Here is a 19,694-nt window from a genome sequence, read left to right on the forward strand (position 1 = left end):
CTCATACCAAACAATTTGTTTGTATTTTTGATTTCACCCCTTAAGAGTTCTTAGAGCACAAATAATATATTAATTTCATAGGTGTAATTTACGCTGGGGATACTGGGGACATGTCTCCACCACTTTTTTTAAAGCATTTGTTATGTTCTGCAACAAGAAATGTAAAAAACAAATGAAAATACTTTGAGAAAGGTTTATTTGCACAATAAGAAAACGTGTAATGCAATTTAAAGATAAAAGAAACAAATGTGCATTTTTCAAAAAGGTTTAAACTAAAAAGACAAGCTGCTGAGTGCTGCATTATATTCAGTTTGAATTGTCACTTGAATCACTTTATATAAATAAAGACAATTCTACTATAAATTGGTGCAGGAAATGTCTCCAGAATGCAGGAGATAGAGAAGGACCCCCAGACCACCGTTTGTATATTTCAGCATTGAATATTTCATCAAATAGTGTTAAAATGTCGTCTTGTCTTGTTCTCGTGAACCCAATATTGTGAATCGTGCATGTGAGCTAAGTGTATCGTCACACCCCTAATCTGAACCCTTATGTCCCACCACTTCTCAACACAAAGTGACGTCCTTGATTCATTTTATCTTATCAAAGTACAAACACACCCAAAAAAGCTATAGTGTGTTATATTTAAATGTATTATAATAAAATGTTTTATTAAATGTCTCATCTGTCCACACTTTTCACTGTTTTAATTGTTGGCTTGACCCTTTTAATCAGCTGGGTGTAAGTGGGCTGAAGAAGCAGAAAACTGATAAACTGATAAACCAAATGGGGACGGAGCAGGGCTTTGTAGCTGCCAGGAATATTGATGTAGACGTGCTCCAGCGTGTTTGTTCTTCTGGTGGGGATGTGGACATGCTGGTGGAATTTAGGTAAAACTGTTCTGAGATTTGTTTGATTATATGATGGCAACAATAAAAACACCATCAAGTTGTTTTGTCATGTGACTGCTGATGACCTCAAACAGTTCCTGTAGTACATTTTTTGAATTTGCATCTGGAGGAATGTAAACAGCAACAGCAAAAACACTGAAGAATTCTCTGGGCAGACAGTATGGCCCAAATCTCAACATTAAAAATTCCACATCTGGTAAACATTGTCCATGCACTTTAGCTGCGTTTGAGCACCATTTATTTATGATACACAGTCCTCCTCCCCTCGTCTTAACGGACTCTAGTGTCCTGTCTGCGCGGAATAAGAAGTGTGACAGCTTCCTCAGGTACGCTGCTATGCAGCCAGGTCTCTGTGAAGATGAGGGCACAGCAGTTTCTGCTGTCGCGTTGCTGAGCGAGCCTTAGTCTTACTTCCTCAATTTTACTCTCCAACAACCAGACATTAGCCAGGAGTAGGCTGGGGAGTGGGAACGCCTTTAGTCTAAACTTATTTAGTTTCACTCTTCTCCCCGCTCTCTTCCTTCTCTAGTTCCTGTAGGTTTCCCTATTGGGTCATCTTGGCCTTATCCTAGAACAAACAAATCTATCTGATGTTAAGACTTCAATGCTTCATCATATTGGAATCTATTAATATCCACGAGTTATACTCTTATCTGTGGCGTCAGTAAGTTCTTGTAAACATTCTTGTAAGACTCAACCCTGTAAGATTCCCAGAGAACACCAATATCTGCTAGCCTGACGCCTGAGCTACTGTCTCTACCTCATCAGTCTATCTGTTGTCTCTCTTACAAGGACAGTTATGTGTGAGAAATAACTAAAGCTGGAAGGTCAGTGAACACTTGTGGGGATAGCTAATGACTCCAAGCAAAACCTGTCTTACCTTTCCTTGTTATATCAATTAAGCCCCCTAAGAATATTCTTTAATACTAGGGAATTTGACACCCTGGCACAGGAACTTAAGGTGCAATATGTAAGAATTGGCCACCTGTGGAATTCATACTCCATACAAACAGGGTGCAACATATCACAAGAGTGACTGCTTACTGTAGCTAGTTAGCTCAGTTGGCCATACAGCTAGCGGTTGCATTGCTCGCTGACTCTGCCTAGTCGGGAGATCTATTTAATCACAATCCAAATTGCAATCTTTTTACTTCAAAGGATAACCTAATTATAAAATAACACGTGTGAATACTTCACCCAAGGAAGAGTCATGTAAAGTAATTTCGTTCAATCAGTATAGCCATCTTGAAGAAGCTACACCGCTCTATTGGTTTGTTGACGCAGCAAGGATCAGCTAGTTAATGAGGTTATGTGAAGTTTGGAAACAGAAGTAAGAAGACATTAAATACTGCAATCTTTACGATATTCTCTAAGTAGATTGTGGACACCTTAGATCACAATCTCTATCAAAAATTGTCAACTGACTGCTCACCCCTGACTGGGAGCGTTGTGTTTACAACTCTAGGACTGGAGCTTTGGACTGCCCAAAGGAGAAGGTTTTCAGACCTGTGGGGGGCACCCAGGGGGAATGCTGGCATGGCAACAGCAACGGAATGGGCACCAGAACCCGAGCTGGTTGTGGGACAAGGGCAGCCAGACCAGGATCAAACACAGCATCTGAGACCGATGGAGGCCAGTTTGTGAACAACGTAGACACAACGGGTTCAGGACAGGTGTGAAGTGGGACAGCAGTGAAAGGGAGGTCAGCCCTGGGGTGTCAGGAGCCAACCCTGGCAAGAAAACCACCTCGGTGTTGTTTGACTTAGGCCAGACTGGACAATACAGTCACTCACTATGGCATCTTGAGGTACAAAGTGGCATTACGAGACAGGACAGGCTGAGGCTAGCTGGCTGGCTACACTCTCGCTACCTCAGACACAGTGGAGAGACATGCTACATAAAATCACTAGCGCCATCTTAAACCCTTGAAAGTCGTGGACCTCCAGCATAATACAGGCTTCTGACAGTGAATCATACGAACTGTTCTTATGAACACAGATTTGTTATCCCATATACTGTTCTTCACACACAATGCTGAAAGTTGAACATTAAGAGAATGAAAAAAAATATGAGGGAAGTCAAATGACAAGGCTGTAAATTGTGCACAATTTAGCAATTTTGTTTTAATGACCTTGTTCCTATTCTTACCCATTAGCGGGGTCCAGTGCTAGTGATCGCGGGTTGTCAAGTGAGCGCGGGTTGTCAAGATCCTTACAGACCAGAACCTGCCGATACTGGCCATCCAGCTGGGCCACCTCGATGCGGTTTGTGCCCGTATCAGCCCAGTAGATGTTATGACCCATCCAGTCAACTGCCATGCCCTCTGGGTAGTCAAGTCCAAACTCTATGACATGTTCTACAGAGCTGCCATTCATATATGCTCTGCTGATTGTCTGAGAGAAAGAGAAAGGAATTAGAGGGGAGTGAGTGAGAGGAAACAGAAAGAAAGAATTTCCTTTCAACTCCCAATTTCTTCTGCTGTGTTGTTATTAACGTTCCATCTTTAGTAGGAGAACAGTCTCTGCTGCAACGTTAGTACTGGGGATAGCCACTGTTAATCTAAAAAGCTGTGCAAGTAGATATATCTTTTAAACTGGACTTTGTGTTAAGGTATTTTCTTCACCCGACAAGTTTTGGCTGGGAGTTTAGTAAAGTGCTGCAGTGTGTCAGTTGGTCTCACTGGTTAGTGCTGTAGTTCGGTGCGCCACTCCACTAATATCAGCTAGTGTCTGGGTGATGGGCTACAAACATTACACTGGTCCTAGTACTGCATTACACTTCTGCGGTTCATAAATTTATTATGTCGTATTATGTTAAATCGATTTTTGGCATTTGTGTCATGTCATGAAATTAGCAACTTGATCTGACACAACTTAGATTCTAACTCAAACTTCAATAAATTTCTACAGCCCAGCCCACCTTGGCCTGTATGTCTGTCCAGTAGATTCTCCTTTCAGACACATCAAAGTCGAGAGCAGAGGCCTCTTTAACTCCTGTCAGAGGAATGGCTACATCATTGCTGTTGGTACCCAAAGATATACTCCTGATGTTGTCCCTGAGGGAAAAAAACATGAGACAATGTTTTTAAAGAGCTGCTTTCATTTTTGCAAAATTCAATGCAAGTTAGGACCTTACCAACATTAAGTCATTCATTTGTTCCTGTTCAGAGTCAGAAAAGGGCAGGGCTGTAACAAGACAAGCCCAAGCTCATGCAGGTTTAAGATCGCATCGATACCGAGTTGAAACAGGCATGAAACTAAGTCAAGACTGAGACAATGAAAGACTTAAAGAAACAAAAACAGTGGCCATTCAATATTCGTCATGCTGTTGTTCATAGTGAGAGTTAGCTATAATAAAACTTCAAGCAGTAAAGTTTTTTGTTTTTAGAAAAGTTTGAAATGTGATGGGAGCATAGAAAAATGCAATTTCATCATCTTCATCAAGTTCATCATAGTGTATAATAATGCAGCGCCATTCATCCACCTTGATAATAGCAATACGGCAGGCTGTAAAATGGAATGGGAGATGACACATGATTGGTTTAATTCATCTTACTCCCAAAACACACCTATGATTAATTAAGAGACTACCCTTTTGTGCCTTGCGCCTTACTTTGCACTGTTTAATTAGCAAAAGTGGAGCTAGACACGCCCTAAATGGACTTTAGACCATGTGCTATAGATTGTTTAAATATGGCCCAATTTCTACACAGACTTTGGCTCAAATAGTATAGGCTACAGCCCCGCAAAGAGGTAGGAGCCTTATCTAGGAAGCAGGAAATGGTAATCATTCAGATGTTTTGGTATCCTTGTACTCGTTCTATTTTTTGTATGTATTTGGAGAGTGTGAATATAATTTGTACTGGCAGCAGGTAACAGAAACAGTGGAATAGGTCTTTTTTAGCTCTATTACAGGTTGAAAGGTATGCGTACCTGTTGGTAAAAAGCAAGAAGGCCTCAGGCACTACACAGGTCTGCAGGTCTGAGAGGAGCTCCATCCCCATGGGACAGGCACAGCTGACAGCCTGCCGACACCAGAAACACAGATGGCTGCATCCGCCATTGTCCACCGCACAGCCATTTGTACCTGCACACAGATTAAAGGAGGGAAAGTCTTACCATTTCTTTCAAATTGCATTTCACATCTTTTACTTATTTTTGCTCAGCATGTCCTACTGCTGTTAAGAAATCTCCTGTCCTCCTTACCATGTGTCTCTGTGACTTTAGTGGCCTTTAGCCCCATTAAATCTGGCAGCTGATCGATGATGATCTCTCGTACAGCCGTGGCTTTGTGTACCCTCTCAATGCTGCGTCTTTGCCAGTCAGTCCAGTAGATGTAATCACCCAGCAGAGTAAAACCAAAGATATGAGGCAGCTTGTCCTCTAGCAGAGTCTGTCTGTTACTGCCATCCACATTGATCACCTAAGGCAGGAACAGACAGAGGAGACAGGAAAATGTTTAGAGCTTGAATAGTGCGTGTTAAAAACTAATTTTTATGGCCTTACAGTCAAAAGAAGTGCCAGCTATGGTAAAATATAACACTGAATTTCCCCTTGCAGGATTAATAAAGTATATCTTCTTCTTCAAAACCTACATTGTTTGTTTCAAGCTACAACTAAATTATAAAATTGATAGGGAGTGTTCGTGTCTATAATGTAAATTTCTGGATATTAGCGTGTTATATATGTTATATATTAATCTGCAATTGTCTGTAGTGGTCCCAGTAATATTTGTTTTTGTAGTGTACTGAAGTATTGATTTTGGGTATGGGTAAAACCGTATTTGATTGTAGAGCTGCGAGCAGCGCATATATCTGCTCAGCACCTCCTCTGGCTCTCTCCCTCTCTCTCTCCCACAAACACATTGATAACGGAATGTTTGTAAATAGCCCCTCCTGTTTGTGTACAGTCTGAATCAAAACATGATCATGTGCCCTTGCATTAGAAGCTTTTTTGTTTACCGCACTTAAGCCAAACATACAGAAAAACTATGCTGCTATGTTTTGGTGTTTACATGCTGTCCTTTCTGTTCGTGTTTCAGCGAGGGCGGGGTTGTACGTCTCCACCCACAGACACACACACACACACACACACACACACACACACACACCCGCACATGCAGACACACATACAAACTTGCAGTCATATCAAAGATGTCATGCAAGTGCACATCTCTTCAACACACTCTCAGAAGCGCCACCACGTTGGCAGATACAGGACACAAACTCGCTGTAGGCTTTGTGGCTGTGTGGGCGGAGTCAGATATTCTGTTAGAAACAACAATGCAAAAATGCTAACATTTAGTGCACCGCGTCTATGATGACACCACATATTCGTAACACACCCGCTCCACGTCACTAGTAGTTTCAAAGGGGCGACCACCCACCCTGAAAAAAATCCTGGGGCAAACACTGGAACATGTGCAATTAACACATCGCAAAAGCCTGAAACGCAGTGAATAAGAGTGAATATTTAGGGATGGGCACCGAATAGCAGTATTAAACAGGCCCCGAGGCTAAAGACCATAGTGTTTATTCTCTGGGTGCAGCTTCTGCCTGCTCTCTGTGTTGGCTACAGACAAAGCTGTCTGTCTGTAGTCTAACTGCTCAACTTAGTTGACCACATACCTTAAAGGTATTTTTCCTTTGCCCCACTCTAATGCACAAATCCATCAGCCAGTGATGATCTTACTGTATATTACAGTGATGAACAGGCAAAACACAGTGAATCACAACACTGACACACACAAATGTAATTTCTCACAACCTGTCTCTCTGTTCTGCCCATATTTGTGTGTGTGTGTGTGTGTGTGCGCGCATATCAGTCACATCTATTACTAGGCAACTGAAAAATGATACAGGCAACCCTGCCAACAAATTCCTTGCAGTGTTTGTGTATGTGTGTGTGTGTGTGTGTGTGTGTGTGTGTGTGCATGTTGTGTGGAAAGTGAAAGCTGCAATTGACAAGGCTGCAATTAGAACTTGTGTCCAGCCCTCCTCCTCACCGCCTGTGCTATTACTGGACTGGCGTTGCCTGAAATAGACAGTGTGTGTTTGTGTGTGTATCTGTCACGCGCTGCCTTAAGTTCTTCAGTGTGCCATGCCAGAGATTTCACAAATGGGAGGAATTCTATTGGACAGTTTGCGACACTGTGTGTATGAGAAACAGATACATTAAAACTGAATGCTTGGAAATATTTTAGTGCAGTATATAGCAAGCCTGCAGCTGATGGAATCTATTGGTGTGAGTGAGCCAGGATTAAGATGCTAACAGGCTACTTGTTTCAAATCACAGGCCAATTTCTGAAATAATCCAGCTCTTTTCTTTCTCATTGCAGCCTAGGTCATGCAGAACGAGCACCGGAGGGTATACAACCCTGTTTAGACTGACACTGCGCAGGTGGCTCTGGCTGAGCATTGCAATCATCTAGCACCACACTGCATTTGCCAATCAAATGCCTGTAAGTGCACATTTCCAGTAGATTACGTTGTAACGTTGCATCTGCTGTTTAAGTTGAAAATGGACAAACAACAAATTGGTGTTCTGAAATATAGCTTGCAGTTAAATAACAAATAAAAAAATAGAAGAAACTAATGTGCATTATCCAAAAAAAGTAACTTAAGCCAATACAAATAAGCTACTGATTATAAAATAACCCCAAAACGTGCATGCACCAATCAACAACTTAAACAACATCTGGACACAGTTTCTTTTTGGCCAGGTTTTCCGTTTTCTCCCTGTGAACATGACAAAAGAGGAGAAAAAACTAAATCATGCTTACATATATGTTGCCTCAGCAGGGATGATATTACAAGTTGATTGCGCAAATGGAAAAAAAGATCATCTGCAGGTTTCTTATGATATTCTTAGAGAAAGTTTGCACAATTATCAGAGAACTGTTAAAGCTGAGAAGACCAAGTATCTCCCAGATTTTATTTCAAATAATTGCCACAAATCTCATGTTCTTTATAAAACAATTAACTCTGTTCTTAATACTCCCCAATCCATCTATTATGTAGCATCCTCTGAGACCTATGAAAAATTTCTCCATTTTTTTGAGGATAAGATTGCCTCAATTAGAGCAAGCATCTCACTTCCGCCTTTTGACCCCTCCATTTCTATAGAGTGTGCAGCTGTTTTCAACCGATTTGAGTCTGTATCCATTTCTGCTCTCAAAAATATTGTCCCACGTTTGAAACCCTCAGTTTGTCCAAATGATATTGTCTCTTCTCGCCTTTTTAAAGAGGTGTGGGACACTATTGGACCTAACATCCAAGAAATTATAAATAGCAGCCTTAATTCAGGTTCTGTACCAGCCTATTTTAAACAAGCAGTGGTGCTGCCACTCAAAAAAAAAAAAACAAATTTGGACACATCTGCACTTTGAAACTATCGCCCTATCCCTAATCTCGACGATTTTAGAGAAGGCAGTTCTAGATACACATGTTGTTCCTGAGGTGTTCCAATCTGGTTTTACGACATTTCATAGCACTGAATCCGCACTTTTAAGAGTTTTTAATTATCTTTTAATCTCAACTGACTCTGGAGATTATGCAATTCTTATGCTTTTAGATCTTACAGCAGCATTTGACACAGTTGACCACATCATCCTTATTTCTCGCCTTGAGCATGGCATGGGGATTAAGGGCACTGCCTTAGAATGGTTTAGGTCATACTTGTCAGACAGATTTTAGAGTCAGTTTTGGTGGCTCTATTTCACCTTCATGTGTAGTTGTGGAGTGTGTGGAGTTCCCCAGGGTTCGATTCTCGGGCCAATTCTATTTGCGTCCCCTTGGATCTATCTTAAAAAGACATTACATCAGCTTCCATCTCTACGCAGATGATTCGCAAATCTACCTGCCCATCAAAAGAAAAGATAGTAGTCCCTTAACAAGATTGGTTGGCTGTTTTAATGATATTAAAGCCTGGATGGCCTTAAATTTTTTAAACTTTAACGAGAGTAAAACTGAGGTCATGGTTTTTAGACCCAGTGGCACCTCTGATGTCTCACAAATAGACCTGGGCACTTTGCAACCTTATGTTAAGTCTGTTGTAACAAACCTGGGAGTTAAAATGGATTGTGATTTTAAAATGGAGAAGCAGATCAATTCTGTTGTGAAAGCAAGTTTCTTTTAACTTAGGCTTCTTACTAAGCTTAAGCCCTTTTTATCCCTCACAGACTTTGAGAGGGTGATATATACATTTATCACAACACGCCTTGACTATTGTAATGCTCTGTATGTAGGTGTTAGCCAGGCCTCCCTCTCTCGACTACAACTGGTTCAAAATGCTGCCGCTCGTCTCCTTACTGGAACTTGTAAGCGAGATCACATCCCCCCTGTTCTTGCCTCTCTTCACTGGCTCCCAGTTAATTTTAGGATTGATTTTACTATTGTTTGTTTTTAAAGCCCTTCATGGACTAGCTCCAGTCTATATCACTGATCTGTTGAAGCCACATGCTCCTTCAAGGTCATTAAGTTCTGCGAACCATTCTCTTCTCGTTGTCCCTAAAACACGGCTCGAGCAGGACTGAGCTTTCTCAGTCACAGCCCCGAGACTGTGGAATGAATTGCCTCTTCATGTCAGACTGGCACCAAGCCTTCCGGTTTTGAAATTGCGACTTAAAACACATTTTTATTCCTTGGCTTTTAATCTGGCATGAGAACTTTATGTTTGTCTGGTATTGTATTTTCTCTATTTATTGCTTCATGTCAATGTACAGCACTTTGGTCAACCTGGTTGTTTTAAATGTGCTTTAGAAGTAAAGTGTGTTTGATTGATTGAGTTTGATTTACAGGAGAAACAGATCTGAAAGCTACACAAAATACCTGAGAGCTGCACTGCATTAGATTCTATTACATTTGTTTATGTTGAAATGTCACATAATACCTGAATTTTGTGTTTCCTTTTCCATAAATAAAAACACCACAAATCGGTGCAGAAACTTACACCAGAATGCAAGAAATTAAGTGTTTAAAGATCAAACCTCCCCCAGACCCCCCACTCATGTTGGTATTGATGATATCTTTAAAACACAGTTTAAAGATCTTTTGTCTCATTCTCATAAACCTAATATCAAGTACCACTGATATCTCGCAAGCTAAGTGTCTCTTAATACTACTTACTAATCTGAGCCCTTATGTCCCCACCACTTTTCAACACAAAGTGACGCCCTTGGTTAAAAGAGTACATGATACAACAGCTGGGTGTACCTAGTAAAAACAGTTTCAAACCATCTTCATTTAGAAGTGTTTACATTGTTTGTTAGTCTGAGCATTGACACAGTACAAAAGAAGAAAAAAGACAGAAGAAGAAGAACAAAGGAAAAAGTGAGTATACCAAAACGAGAAGTTTAAGAGGAGAACATATGACTAGAGAACATATGACTAGAGATTTAATATTAACTCTGCAACTCACATTCTTGTGTTGCAATGAGCCAGAAAATAACATCTGCAACAACAAAAAATGCAGAATAAGAATAAGTGTTGTTGTGATAAGCAGCAGTGTACCCAGCTATCGGTGGGCAAACAGAGAAAATCCACTTTGATGGGCCTCTGATCCAAGGGAGGTTCCTGACCCCTCCACAAAAAACTATTCATTTATCACTGTGACACAATTAGACATGGCCATCCCAGTGAAAAGATGTCAGGGAGACTCCCTTTCTCTGCCCTCTCCTCTCTTGCTTGTTCTTTCTCTCCACTGGCCTTTTCAGGAAGAATTATGCGCTGGGAGTGTTTGTCTCCCAGTCTTTTTTCATTTTGGGTGTGAGAATGTCTCATTTCTTGATGGACATGGGGGAAAAAGGACAAAAAGACAGAAAGAGAGCAAACAGAATATGAACAAAGGTCTCATCGGGAACGCAGGGAGAAGTCAGACCGTCACAGGACAGTTCACATACGCTCACACACACATGGATATTCTCTAACAAACATAATGAAACACACAGGAAAGTCGCACGGTGTTCACATACAACCCCAAAACCTTCACTGAAATCTCTGACTTCTTGTGTGTGTCCACAAAACTCCCATCTGTCATTAACTATTCCTTGAATTCTAAGGCACAGGATCACCTGAGTAATAAATAAATACATAACATCAATCTCTGGGAGGCTTATAGAGAACTGCACCTAGTGTTGCATCTAAAGATTATTTTCATTATTGCTTAGTTGTTTGGTCTATAAAAAAAATAATAAAACAGTAAGAAAATGGCCATTGCAATTTCCCTGAGCCCAAAGTGAGGTTTTTAACTAACAGTCCAAAACCCAAAGGTATTCACTTTGAAATTATATAAAACAGATAAGAGCAGCAAACCCTCACACACGAGATGCTGCAACCAGAGAATGTTTTGCATTTTTTCTTAATGATTTATGTCAGTGATTTTAGGCTTATATTTAAGACAGGCCTTTATTTCCCTCTGACTGGATACATTTAGTCATATTTCAGCATGAAGCCTCCTTGCTTCCTGATCCCCTCCTGCTTAACATTTTTAGTTTTGTTACTGAATTACGCTGTTTATACAAACTCAACACTTATACTCATTTCAAACTAAAAGCCCTCTAGTAATTTCCTAACAAGGCTTTTACTGTGAAACATTTGCAGGACAGTGTTTCAGTCACTTAAACGGTTCCCATTGAGCACTTCAAATATAGCTGCTGCCATTCTATGGTACTTGTATGTTACTAAAAAATACAGTTAGCCTGAGACATTCACACACAGGACAATTACGCTTTAGATGATTAATCCAGTAGAACACATTGAAAATAGACTTAATAAATTGTTGAATATATTAAATGAAAGAAATACATTAAGTATGCATATTATATGACACATCAGGAATTTTTCTACCCTCATTCCCACCCCCCCAATTTATTCCATTAGCCATCAGCTCGTAAGATATTAATTACCTGACTGTAATCCTAAACTCTGCTGGTCTGTGGTCAGAACACACACATTCATGACACACAACCACAAACACTCAGTGCTATCTGTTTCCTACATAAGCAAACAGAGAACGTAAAGACACCCTGTCAGTGTTTACTTATGTGTGTGGGTGTTTCATAATGGGAGTCTCAGGAATGTGCAACCTGAGACTAACCAATGTGTGATGGATGATACACTCAAGTCATCCAAGAAGAGAAGCGGTTGGCAGCAGCCACCACTGAGTTCCAGCTGTTTTTGGCTGTGGCTGTGCTTGATCATAAAAAAACTGAAAAATCTATGACGTTCCCTAGGACACATGGCCCAGAATTACAAGACTATGTCACTCAACCCCCACCCCACCCCACCCCCACACACAAACACTACCCCCTGACATATAAATAGCAGTCAACTGTCAACAGTTTGGAGTATGAAAAGACTGCAAGCCTGCAAGTGAATGTAGAAGTAGTAGAAATAGTATAATACTAGTATTACTAACTTTATTGACTTTGACTGTGTAGTTATTGTTGCTCTCTCGTATCATTCCTGTGTTTTCTTTGAGAGTGCTATCTCTGCACACACGAATGTTCAAACAGAAGTAATCACAAAACAGCATATCACTGAAAACACCAGTAAAATATTTATTCAGGTTTCTCTTCCACACCCACCCTCTCACGGGTCTCAGTCAATGAGCTTGTTGATAATTTCCATCCATCCATCCATCCATCGTCAACCGCTTATCCTGCGTACAGGGTCGTGGGGGGGCTGGAGCCAATCCCAGCTGACATCGGGCGCAAGGCGGGGTACACCCTGGACAGGTCGCCAGTCCATCGCAGGGCCACACATAGACGAACAACCACTCACGCTCACACCTAAGGACAATTTAGGGTAACCAATCAACCTAGCCTGCATGGGTTTTTTTTGGACGGTGGGAGGAAGTCGGAGCACCCGGAGAGAACCCACGCAGACACGGGGAGAACATGCAAACTCCACACAGAAAGGCCGGGGTAACCAGGATTTGAACCCACGACCTTCTTGCTGTGAGGCGACAGTGCTATCCACCGCACCACCGTGCCGACCTTTTGTTGATAATTTCAATTCTAAAATTACAAATATTATTGATGCCATTGTCAGTGTTGGGCAGTATGCATTACTGTAATAATATTACTTTTCCCAGTAACTAAGTAGTGTAACTAATCACTTTTCTAAAAAGGTAATATTATTACTAGTTACTAAGGCAAGTAACGCTGCGTTACTCGTTACTGAACGCACCATCCTTGACGTAAATCCACGACTGTGCGGCAGCTCAGCGGCACCGGACTTTGTAGTTCATGTCCGCTAACAGCCGAACACTAAAGAAAGAATGGAGAACGAGGGAGAGAGGCGTTCTTTCCACAGCTCCAATTCTGTGGGAAACACTGGAAAGTAATATAGTAACGTAACAAGTACTAGTTACTTTTATCACCCAGTAATAAGTAAAGTAATATTACTTTTTAAAGGAGTAATAAGTAACTAATATATTACAATTTCTGAGTAACTTGCCCAACACTGGCCATTGGACCGGCTAAGGTGAAGGCAGTCCCTGCACATTTTGGAGTGGCCTTTTTATTGTGGCCAGCCTAAGGCACACCTGTGCAATCCCCATGCTGTCTGATCAGCATCTTGATATGCCACACCTGTGAGGTGGATGGATTACCTCGGCAAAGGAGAAGTGCTCACTAACACAGATTGTTGACAGATTTGTGAACAATATTTGAGAGAAACAGGCCTTTTGTGTACATAGAGAAAGTCTTAGATCTTTGAGTTCAGCTCATGATGAATGGGAGCAAAAACAAAAGTGCTGCATTTATTTATTTATATATTTTGTTCAGTGTAAAAGTGAAAAAAATTTTAATAAAATTTTTAAAAAGTAGATAAGATACCAATGTCTTCTGTTAGTTTTGTTATTAGTAATAAAATTTAAGTTAATTTTAAGTAGCTTGTATAGAAAATAAGTTGACAATCTATTGTGTGTCTCCTTCACATGGGACAGCAGAAACAAACACACTGTGCTGTGGGCAAGTAGCTGCTGTTGCTTGTGCACCACAACAGTGCTTACATCAGACCACAATATTACCATTCTAATGGGATACATAAGATCAGCCACAACACACACGCACACACAGATGTGGGCCAAAGGCTAAGCTCCCAGAGGAAATGAGACATGCAGCTACTGTTATTTTGCGGTGACAGGGATGAGGGAGAACATACAGCAGAGAGACTGGGAAAGGGAAGCAGGAGGGACGAAACAGGGAGAAGAGCTGGCAGGACACTGTGGAAACTCTGAGCAACAACAGGTGTTTCTGTTATTTCTCTAACCTGAGAGCTGGGGCCTGTCCACGAAGCAGGATTTGAGCTTATCCAGATAACTTCAGGGTTAACCCTGGGTTTTCAGTACCACGACGGTGGTTCACTTCTTAACAGGGTAAATCGCCATGGTAACTTATGCTGAATGGCTAACCTGCTCTGGAGATCAACTCCATAAAAACACCGACTACTGAACAATCAGCTCTCTTGGAAAATCACATCACAATCCATAGGAGATCCCACAGACTGGTTTAGAGGCTGCTTTTATGTTTGCTGCGGTTATGCAGAGAAACTTTTGTATAGTGATATCATCAGAGACTGATTGAAAAGCCTTGTAAGCTACTAATTATTGTAAGTTTTTACAGTAAGCTTACTTACCGCTTTGAAATGTGTTTTATATTTTTTATTTGCTCCCAAGTCTGTTTCACACAGCCTGTCACAGCCGTTAAAATAAATGGGTTTAATTTTTTTATGTGAGGCTGAATATTATGAGCATATATTGGAATTAAGTTTAATATTTATTTTAGGTTAGTAGCTATCTTGTAGCCTATTATAGAGACCCCACCTTCTACGATGTTGGCGCAGGAGAGTTTTAAGCAGCCTAAATGTTGAGATTCAGTCTTTCGACCACTATTGGAGCACCTTTTATGGCATGAATGGATTTTTCTACTTACTTACTTATTCAGCGCCCGAGTCTTTTAATGTGGAAATGCCGACACACATCCAAGCTGAAAGAATAAGGCTAATTGACATATTCCATAAGAAAACATCAAATCAACACATCAGGTTACGCCTGTTAACTTAGGCAATCACACTGTCAGCGATTTTCTGTCTTCCTGCCTGTGTCAGCTGCAGCTGTGTTACTTAAACGTTGTCTATTTGTCTAATATTACGGTTAGCTCTTGGTTTGTAAAATATGCTGCTCTGCTGCCAGTGGACTTGTCCATGTTAACGCTACCTCTTTTATGTGAACATGCTCATGTCTGGATTGGAAAACCCTGGGTTGACTGCAGTTTCAGTGGCGCAATCAATCAGTCATCATGTCACCACAAGGAAAAACTCCAAACCTCTGAACTTTCAGGTTGATGATTACAGATTTGATATTGAACAGTATATGAAATGATTATGATGGAGTATGGTGTGTGATACTACAGTGTTATATGATAACATGTGTCATGTTCAGGGGGTGAACACTATCTTTAATCTATTATATAGTGCACTCCCATACAAAACACCCTGCAAATTTTAGTTGTGTCAGAGGAGGTGCTGAGCGAATATATGCGTTGCTCGCAGCTCTACAATCAAACACAATTTTACCAATTTGAAATAGTAAAAAAAAATCGAAAATCAATACGTGGCAGTCAGTGTTGGCAGGCTGCCACAAATAAATAAATGTATGGAAAATACTGCACTTGGTTGCTGTAGATTTCAGACCGTGACTGGTGTTTAAGAGAGAGTGGGGTACAGTTTGTCAGAAGTGATGCAGCTGCATTATTCTCTACAGTATAAGTACAGTATATATATTTAACTCTAGCCAGTAAAGTTGTTTGATTAGATCTGCTGTCATTTAGGATGATATATCGGATGCCAGATATCGGCTGGATTAATCGGCCGACCAATTCACTAACCACTACAACTATAGGTATGGAGTTTATCATAAGATAATATAGGACATGGAGACTAGTAACCTTCCAAGAAGGTGTCACGTTGGAAAAAAAAACGTGTAGGCACATTTTAGAAATGAATGCTCTCGATTGAATATTCTTCTTCTTGATTAGGATATCGGATAATCGATACCATCATTAGTCTGGTCTTGAATTATTTTTATCTTAGACTGAGCTATATAGATATACTTAAGGTTTTGGCTGTTATATTTGAGATCCCTTAAACACATTTTACAGGATAATGGGGTGTTACTTTGATGATACTGTGGATGCCATCCAGTTCATTAAAACTTAGCTTCAGGGTTCTTAAGGATTTATCTCCAGATGAGCCAAATGAATATGCTGCCTGTATTTTCTTCCCAGGCTCCATAGAAATGACTGACTCATTGCTATATATTTTATTTAAAATTAGTGTGCTCCAGGTGAGTGACCTGTAAAAATTCTTTAACCACATCATTGCACGCAAGTGAACAAATAAACAGAAGCTAGCAATTTTACAAAGATTATTCACCCTGACAGGAGTTTTAGAAAATGGTCATCTTGGCCCAGGCCTCTTAAAGGACCAGCGTGTAGGCTTTAGTGGCATCTAGCGATAAAGTCGCAAACAACTGAATACCCCTGGCCTCACCCTACCCTTCCAAGCCTGTAGGAAAACCTAGAGTGGCTGTGAAACTCACGAAAGACACGAAAGGCCCTCTCTAAGCCAGTATTTGGTTTGTCCATTCTGGGCTACTGTAGAAACATGGCAGTGCAAACAGGGCTGACTCTGTGGAAGAGGACTTGCTCCCTCTGTAGATATAAACTCTCGAACACTTAAAATCACTGTTAAAAACACGTCTCTTTTCTTTGGCATTTCCTTCGAGTTAAGTCAGTTATTATCCCTGGCGATTTTAATATCACTATATATTATACTGTATGTTCTAATGTTTTATTGCTGTACTTTTACCGTGTAATTACTGTTTTATTGTTGTATTTTTAACCTGCAAAGTACCATGGCCAACCTTGTTTTTTTAAGTGTGCTATAAAAATAAAATTGATGTTCTTATTTTCTGGTGATTATATGATGATGAAGACATTCTTATGAATTATATTCAATTTCTGCCATATTCTGCCAATAGAACCCCCTAAATCTTACGTACTGGTCCTTTAAGTGCTGCTCTTGGTTGAAAACTACAATCAAGCTTTGGTTTTTGGTCATGCTGTCCAAATTCTGTCCAAACCTCCAAGCCATCATCAATTACTAATTAAAATATAGTCATACATTAGGCTGCATGTGCACTGAATTATGTAGGGTTAGGGTTAGGGTTAAATTATGATGGAAATTGGAATGTAGAAAATTATGTTGGAAAAACAGGATTAACTAATTAATTAATTGGCAGATATCAATATTAAAAGTTTCAGAACTGCTTCAGGGTGAGAAAAAACTGCAACCTTGGAATGAACATATTTTACTGCAATGTATATAATAATAATAATAATAATAATAATAATAATAATAATAATGCACACATGGTATGAACATGCAGTGTTTAGACTTTACTTGGACGGGCCACCCAGGTATACTAACGCCGCCCATTTTAGCATTTTGCAGAGAAACACAGACAGAGTTGTTAACTGCTATTACGTTACAAGATATTTTACATGCAAGGACCAGGTAAAGCAACAGTGAACAGTAAACACACCAGTGCAGATGTCATTCAGTACCATGTTGGTTTCAATCATTTTGATAGGCTCCGTCATTAACAGGCCTCCTCCACATGGAACTGAAGGGAAAAGCAAGGTGAGCCGATTCAAGTTGTGAGTAAACAGTAAATAAGGAGGAGAATGAAGTAGAATAGAATTGAAGGTTAAATAAGAAACATGTATAAGCTTGACATATTCATCAAGCATCTCCAGTTGGCTGGTCAAACCAGTGAACAGACAACTTAGTCAGCGAGTTGGAGCTGATTTGTGTCTGTTTGCCTGTCCTTGAATGCCTGCTCCATCATTACCACTGCCAGTGTTTTAAAGAGAGGCTCCACCATTCACAAAGCAGTCTCAAATCCGCTTACAATGCCCTCACAGGGAATAAAGCATCAGGGCAGCACAGAGCCACTCAGAGGACGATGTCCAAAAAAAACGATCAATTTCAACAACATTCCAATTTGTATGAAAATGTAATCGATCCACACTGTCCCATTCTCAACACAGGAAACAATATGATATGGTTCAGGGCTGCGTGCTGTGAGGCTGCTGTCTGTGCTAACTGCTGAGCCACCCAGCTGTCACAGTGCTGCTATCGATCTTCATGTAACGGTTATTTTCTAGGTAGAAAATGGTCGGCGTCTTGTGTGCTTGTTTCTGCTGCTCATGTATGACTAGTTGGGTCAACCATCCACAAAGGCAGGGGGAGGTCCGGCCCCCTGGTAGCGACTCCTTCTGTATAGCTTCCCTACGCTGAACTTGTTGGGGGGGTCCATCTTAAGTTTCAGGAACTGGATTTCAGATTGGAGGGCCTCATTGTCCCTGGTATTTAGCTGGAGCAGAAGTTGCAGCTCGTCCACCTGATCCCTTTTTTCAACATGAAGCTTTCTGCTCAGCTCCAACATCTGACAAAGCAGTGCTGCGTTTTCCTGGCTCACAACCTCTTTCTGAACCATGACAGTCTCACACTTTTCTTCTGTGGCACCGAGTTGACAATTCAGCAACTCCATTTCACCATCATGGAGCTTCTGCTTCAGGTGGATAATTTTTCCCAACTCTTCTTTCAGTTTTTGTACCAAGTCTTTATGGGGAAGTATTTTCTGCTCCATCTCTGAGGCCTTCAGCTGCTCCTGCATTCGCAGAGATTTTTCCTTCATGAAGTTATCTCTGAGCTCCTGATTTCCTCGCTGCAAGATGTCATATTTTTGCCTCATGGCCTCCATCTTAACCTTCACTGCACTGTACCTTTCAGTCATGGATTTGAGTTTTGTTGCAAATTCTGTTGATGGTTTCATCGTACCCATCCATCAGCTTCAGTGACACCTCCTCTTCCTCCTTCGTCTTTGAGGTCTGCTCCTGGTCACATAACCTTTCCTCATCTGTGAGCATTTTTAGCAGGTTTTCTCTGATCCTCTGGATTTCTAGCTACAGAGCATCAATTTTTTGGTTCATGGCCGCATTCTCTGTCTTATATTTTTCAAGTTCCTTTTTTTAAGGACGGTACTTCCCCTCTGTGTTTCAGCTCCTCCTGCTGTCCAGGTGTCTCATCCATCTCAGCAGCCTCCACCTGCTCCTGGACACACACGATTTGGTCACTTTGGAGCTTTGTGCTGAGCTTCTGAATGTTTTGTCTCAGGTCATCAGTCTGTTGCCTCGTGGCCTCTTTTTCTTTTTAAAATTCATAATATTTTTGCTCAAAGACTTCTAATTCTTTGACAGTTTCATTAAGCTCATGACATTTATGCTGCTGGGTAGAAATATGTTGGCTCATTGCCTCTTTTTCTTCCTTCAGTACATTAAACTTGTCGTTCAAAGCATTTCCATCCTGCAGCTTTGTGGTGAGCACCTGAATATGATCTTTCAGGGCTTCAATTTGTTGACTCATGGCTTCACTGTCTGTCTTGTTTTCTTTTATTTCTGGTTCTCTATTTGTTTGAGCAGGATCTGGTTTTCCTCCCAGCACTCAGACCCAGACACCTCTCTAATCTGGTTTCGGAGGCCTTCGATGCATCTGTGAAGGGTCTGGTTTTCATAGAGCAGGACAGTCCTCAGTCCTTAAAGCCCTCACAGTGACATTCTGCTGCTCCTGATGGCTCATCTATGCTATTTAAAAACAGTCACAACACATGTCAGTCTTAATACCTGTCTGTCACAACACCTAGATTGTTACAGCGG

General features: G+C 40.8%; 1 protein-coding gene across 1 annotated transcript in view; it reads right to left on the reverse strand.

Moving 5' to 3' along the window:
- lrp5 (low density lipoprotein receptor-related protein 5) overlaps positions 1-19,694 on the reverse strand; it is a 110,722-nt gene that overhangs the window by 17,962 nt on the left and 73,066 nt on the right. Inside the window, exons 12-15 of the mRNA XM_046036359.1 lie at positions 5,117-5,333; positions 4,844-4,997; positions 3,831-3,966; positions 3,060-3,304 (exon numbers count right to left, since the gene is read on the reverse strand). Of these exons, the coding sequence (XP_045892315.1) occupies positions 3,060-3,304; positions 3,831-3,966; positions 4,844-4,997; positions 5,117-5,333 (752 nt within the window). The remainder of the gene's footprint in view (positions 1-3,059; positions 3,305-3,830; positions 3,967-4,843; positions 4,998-5,116; positions 5,334-19,694) is intronic.

Source organism: Micropterus dolomieu, linkage group LG22 (assembly GCF_021292245.1).
Source record: "Micropterus dolomieu isolate WLL.071019.BEF.003 ecotype Adirondacks linkage group LG22, ASM2129224v1, whole genome shotgun sequence".
Taxonomy (NCBI): Eukaryota; Metazoa; Chordata; class Actinopteri; order Centrarchiformes; family Centrarchidae; genus Micropterus; species Micropterus dolomieu.